The 6,000-nt window shown below is 45.6% G+C and overlaps 1 protein-coding gene across 1 annotated transcript in view; it reads left to right on the forward strand.

The window, feature by feature from the left end:
- notch1b (notch receptor 1b) overlaps positions 1-5,990 on the forward strand; it is a 32,681-nt gene extending 26,691 nt beyond the window's left edge. Inside the window, exons 29-34 of the mRNA XM_031570484.2 lie at positions 384-474; positions 577-739; positions 1,857-2,155; positions 2,680-2,827; positions 3,115-3,212; positions 3,436-5,990. Of these exons, the coding sequence (XP_031426344.1) occupies positions 384-474; positions 577-739; positions 1,857-2,155; positions 2,680-2,827; positions 3,115-3,212; positions 3,436-4,740 (2,104 nt within the window). The 3' untranslated portion in view covers positions 4,741-5,990. The remainder of the gene's footprint in view (positions 1-383; positions 475-576; positions 740-1,856; positions 2,156-2,679; positions 2,828-3,114; positions 3,213-3,435) is intronic.
- The last annotated feature ends 10 nt before the right edge of the window (positions 5,991-6,000 follow it).

A 6,000-nucleotide genomic window follows, 5' to 3' on the forward strand; every position in this document is an offset into this window, starting at 1 on the left:
TGTGCAGGGGTGCGTGGATTTCTCCCATTTGAGAAGTTGGAGTGTGTGTATGGGGGGGATGTTTGGGGTGGGGGCTTTTGGCTGTTGGGGGGGGGGGGGGGGGGGGTGGTTAAATTGGGGTGGAGGAAGGGGACTTTGATCATCTGCTTCACTGATACAGCGGGTCACGATCACTACCGAATTAATTGACTTGTTAGAGGAGTGCAGAAAAGGGTGGGGGTTCAGTCAGCAGCAGAGCCTTTGGTTTAGGACAGTTTCTGTAAGGCAGAGAGCGGGTCAGCAGTAGAAGCAGTACGTCTGAGGGAGACTACATGGCTCTCTGTAGTGCTGAGGTCTGCACCTCGTATTGCAGAGTATTCATGGCTATGTATCTGTCCTTGCAGGCCACTGAAGAACCTATCAGACTTCTCCTTAATGGATGACAACCAGAACGAATGGGGTGAGGAGGAACCATCGGAACACAAGCGCTTTAAGGTAAGGATGATTTCTGAAATGTTTTTCCTACACTTTTCTCACTGTTAGCTGTGTTGCAGTGAGTACGTGTAGAGATGTGCTAACTGTTAGGCTCTTCTTCAGTTTGAGGAGCAGGCGATGCTGGACCTCGATGACCAGACGGACCACCGGCAGTGGACGCAACAGCACCTGGATGCTGCCGACCTCCGCATCCCCTCGATTGCCCCCACACCCCCACAAGGCGAGATCGAGAACGACTGCATGGATCCGAACGTCCGTGGGCCAGGTACGGGATCCTTTTCCTCCGGACTACTGCAACATTTCAAACTGCTACTGTGGTTGCGGTGCCTTAATGTGTTATCAGAATCAGAATCAGAATCAGAAAGGTTTTTACTGCCAAGTAGGTTTACACCTACCAGGAATTTTCTGTGGTATCATCCATCATTGTGGATCTCTTGGTCATCTGGAGATGTGTCTGGAAACCAGAATCAAATTATATTTCTGATTTACCTTTTCTTTTTTTTTTTTTTACTCATTGTAACATTATAGTCATCATCTGTTGTTTTTGTTGTTGTTGTTATTATTATTATTATTATTATTGTTGTTATTATGGTTATTATTATTATTGGTCATTTAATTTTTTCTTTCGTTTTTATGTTTAATGTTAATGTTAAGAAATTATATTTTCACATCGTCAAAGAACAAAACCGTTAGATTCTGACATAACCTGACAGGGAAGTGTTCTGCTGTTTACACATCATTCGGTCTAGTCTGATTATATGGATGAAGGGTGTGTGTGTGTGTGTTACCCTGAGCTCTGTGTTTAAGCCCCACATCCTGAGGGATAGGGGATCCACTTCAAAGCAGCTGACTGAGCTTGCACCTATTGGGAATCTCTTTTTTTTTTTTTTTTTTTCAGGGAAAAAAACCCCGATTTAAAAAAAACACTGAGATTTTTGGATACATTTCAAAGAAACAAATATTGAAATAAAAATCATTCCTTTATCGATCTAAATTTCTTCATATAATAATGGTCCAAAAAGCCTTTTACAAAATAATTCAGAAGTTTTCCTGCTTGAATCGGGCTAAGGGTGGTGCTACAAACTACAGATTTGTGAAGAGAAAATCCTTGAAGGCTTGTAGCTGAGTTGAGGCTGCAATGTGCCCAGGAGCTTAGTTTTGTGAGAGCGGTAAACTCCATGCTCAATCAGAATTTTTATTTGACCCATTTTCTTCCAAGTGTTGTTCCCGTGTTTGTAGTGGATCTTTACGCCAGATTGTCCGTGGGCGGGTCTCTCTCTACGGTTTCTTTACTTACATCCTCTGAGTACCTCACTCACGTCACGGTCGTTGATGTGCCGATATTAATTTATTTTTCTCTCTCTCTGATCTCTCGCTTGCAGATGGCTTCACTCCTCTGATGATCGCGTCTTGCAGCGGAGGTGGTCTGGAAACCGGCAACAGCGAAGAGGAGGAGGACACGTCGGCCAACGTCATCAACGACTTCATCTACCAGGGCGCCAACTTGCACAACCAAACGGACCGCACGGGCGAGACAGCATTGCACCTCGCTGCCCGTTATGCCCGCTCTGACGCCGCCAAGCGCCTCCTGGAGGCCAGCGCAGACGCCAACATCCAGGACAACATGGGCCGCACACCCCTCCACGCCGCAGTGGCTGCCGACGCACAGGGAGTCTTCCAGGTGTGTAGCCTCAACCTGCTTGCCACCGTTTAAATGTTACAGTGATCACTGTGGTCACTGCCAACTTTAGCTGTCTCAAGCAAAGAAAAGAAAACCATTCACATAAAAAACAGTAGTTTCTTTTTGTTTCTTTTAGTAGCACATTTACCTGCTCTTAAAAAAAAAAAAGGAGCAAAAAAAACGAATAGGCTCATTTCATGAGAGAGATGTTCCAAACAGTCAATGTCAGGATTGGCCTTGGATGATTTTAAACAGTAGATGATGGCGTGTTTAGTCATTTTCAACCCAAAAATGCTGATTATTTTTGTCAATATTAATACCAGCATTGATTGTACAGTCATATTGTTCATTTTACAGTCATATTGTATAAAAAACACATTAAGTGTTAAAGTATCTCTTCAGTTACTTAACCTTACTTATACTAATACTTACTTATATTTAGCACAGGTTAACCTCTGATCTCAGCTGTTGCCATCTCTTTGAAATCCATTTACTGATCTGACCCAAACAATTTCTCTCCATAGATTTTAATTCGGAATCGCGCCACAGACTTGGACGCTCGCATGCATGACGGCACAACCCCTCTGATCCTGGCTGCCCGACTGGCAGTCGAGGGCATGGTGGAGGAGCTGATCAACTGCCACGCCGACGTCAATGCTGTCGATGACTTTGGTAAGTCTTCATTGCTTGCTTGGTGGTGTCACTACTTCATTCACTCTGTTCATATGGGCACTTTTTGAGAATTCAGTGATGTCTGATGTTAGCTTTTGAGGACAAAAATTCTTGTTATATGACTATTCTAATTCTATGTTCCACTACTGATTTAAATTGTGTCTAGATTAGCATGCATAGTACACTGGTGGCAGAGACAGAAGAGTGCTCAAAGGAAATTACATAATGGGCATCGAGTCACCTTTGATTTATATATATATATTTTTTTTTTGTGTGTGTGTGTGCAGGTAAATCGGCTCTCCACTGGGCAGCAGCTGTGAACAACATGGATGCAGCCATGGTTCTCCTCAAGAATGGAGCCAACAAAGACATGCAGAACAATAAGGTTAGCCCTACTTTCTGATTGACAATAAAACCACTTGTTAAAGTTCATGTCAAAAATGGAATGAAATATCCAAACAATATAAAAAGCCTTTTTCAATGCTCATGCTTCATGATTATAATGATGAAATATAAGGGGATGATGAAGAGTTTGTGATTCTGTTGTAAAACAGAGTTTTCTGCTAGCCTTCAATTTATAATATATATATTTTTTCCTGGCACCTCAGGAGGAGACTCCCCTGTTCCTAGCAGCCCGTGAGGGAAGCTACGAGACAGCAAGGGTCCTTCTGGAACACTTTGCGAACCGCGAGATCACCGACCACATGGACCGCTTGCCACGCGACATCGCTCAGGAGCGCATGCACCATGACATTGTGCGCCTGCTAGATGAGTACAATCTGGTGCGCAGCCCGCCCGTACACAGTGCCCCCCTGGCCAACAGTCTCTCCCCTCCACTCTGCTCCCCCAACGGCTACCTGAACAACATGAAGCCGGCCGTCCATGGCAAGAAAGCCCGCAAGCCCGGCAGCGGTTCCGCCAAGGGGGTGGCCTGCAAGGACGGCGGCAAGGACATGAAGAACAAGAAGAAGAAGTCCCAGGAGGGCCGTGGGGGCCTGCTGGACAGCTCAGCCGTGCTCTCCCCCGTGGACTCCCTGGAGTCGCCCCACGGCTACATCTCGGACGTGTCGTCACCACCGCTTATGACCTCGCCCTTCCAGCACTCGCCCACATCCATGTCACTGGGCCACCTGCAGGCCATGCCACCCGACGCCCACCTGGCCAACCTCAACCACCTGGGCATGTCTAACAAGCAGTTCGAACCGCTGCCCCCTCGCCTCACGCATCTGCCTATGGCGAGCGCCGGGAACGGCCCGTGCGACTGGCTGTCACGCATGCACGGTGGGATGGGCCAGCAGCCGCCACAGAGCCAGTTCAATAGCCTCGGCGGTAACCGTGGCCAGGGCTGCATGGGCCACCAGGGCAACGGGTCGGTGTCGCACGGCCTGATGCACAACGGGCTGGCCTCCTCGACCCTGTCACAGATGATAAGCTTCCCGGGCATTCCCAACAGCCACCTGGGCAACCAGACTCACCTGATGCAAGGGCAGCCCATGCAACAGATGCAGCAGAGCTTGCAGCAGCAGCTCCAGCAGCAGCAGAACTCAAATCCTCCCAGCAGCGTGAGCCCGGGCTTCATGTCTGGAGACATGGGCGGCCCTGAGGTCATCCACACCATCCTGCCCCAGGATACTCAGATCATGTCTGCCCAGCTGGGGCCCAGCCTGTCCAGCACCCAGTTCCTCACTCCGCCCTCGCAGCACAGCTACTCGGCCACCATGGAGGGCAACACGCCCAACCACCAGCTCCAGGTGCCCGACCACCCCTTCCTCACCCCGTCCCCTGGCTCCCCAGACCAGTGGTCCAGCTCCTCCCCACACTCCAACATGTCTGACTGGTCCGAGGGCATCTCCAGTCCCCCCAATAGCATGCAGTCGCAGATCGGGCACATTCCAAATGACCACTTTAAGTAACCATTTCTTTTTTTCCTATTGTATTTTATTGTTTCATTTTTTTTCCAAGACAAAGCCGCGAGGAATATACCAGTGAAATGAACTGAAGGATTTTTATAAGCTTTGATACTAACAGTAAGTTTGTCCCTCCCCCCCCACATTTTTATTTATTAATGCCTCGTTTTTATTTATACTTGTTTCCTGTTTGTCTGCTAAAAGAAATTTTTATTTTGACGTCCGAACACTGGGTTACTGAGAGTGGTGTGGCCTTTGTCATGTAGCTTTGGTTTGTGTCCTGGTTGGTCTGCAGCTCTCTGTCTCTGACGTGCACACTGGGTATTTATTGGTCTTAAGTTTTGACTTTCCTTTTCCTCAGTTGTTTTCTCAGTCTTCTTTTTCATTTAAATATTTTCTATATAATTGTATAATCTTGTAAAAAATGCAATTACGTTTTATCATGAGGACATTTTATAGAGTATGTTTTATAATTTCATTGTTACAGTATTTAGACTGAGCTTTTTTCTATGCCTTTTGTTTGCATTGGAACAGAACAATCACAGGGACTTTTCTTTCATTTGATACCAGAACAAAAAAGGTTGCTTGTGTATGTTTCGATTGTATTTTGTTCAGATGTCTTAAAAGTGCATGTATGCCAATTTATTCATGTTAAATAATCCTGAAATACACATCACTACTGTTTTTGTTGTTGTTGTTGTTACCAGATACCTAAAGATCAATTTGTTTTATCGTGGGAGATGTTTTAAATATTGGTGATCTTCCATTCCAGTTGCTGCGATACAGTCATGTGGCTGTGATTGTTCCCCGGATGTGTGAGGGGTTTGGGACTGAACCTTCCTCTCCCTCCTCCTACGTATTTTGAGTGAAAGCCTCTAGCTGAAGTATAGACTTGTGTGTGTGCTTATCATGTGAGCTGGATTTTGTTTCAGAAATCTGAAGTCTTCAGCATGCCATGCAAATTAAGAGATGTTACCCAGGTTCAACACATGCAGCAGCACACACAAATAATATATATTTTTCTCAGTTTTACTGAGGTGTAGACAAATATAAATATATTCAGAGTAATCCAGGAAATATTTTACAGGCCAGAACATGAATAACAATTATTGATGATGTATTAAGCAATATTTATTGACCTCTGCCTAGCCTGTCTGTGTGTCAGACAGTGTAAAATTACACGAAATAGAATCAACGGAGAAAAATGTGCTCATTTGAAATGTATAAAAGTTCTGTATCTGCAAAATTGTAGTTTACATTAAATGT

This window comes from Clupea harengus, chromosome 7, assembly GCF_900700415.2.
Source record: "Clupea harengus chromosome 7, Ch_v2.0.2, whole genome shotgun sequence".
NCBI classification, from domain to species: domain Eukaryota; kingdom Metazoa; phylum Chordata; class Actinopteri; order Clupeiformes; family Clupeidae; genus Clupea; species Clupea harengus.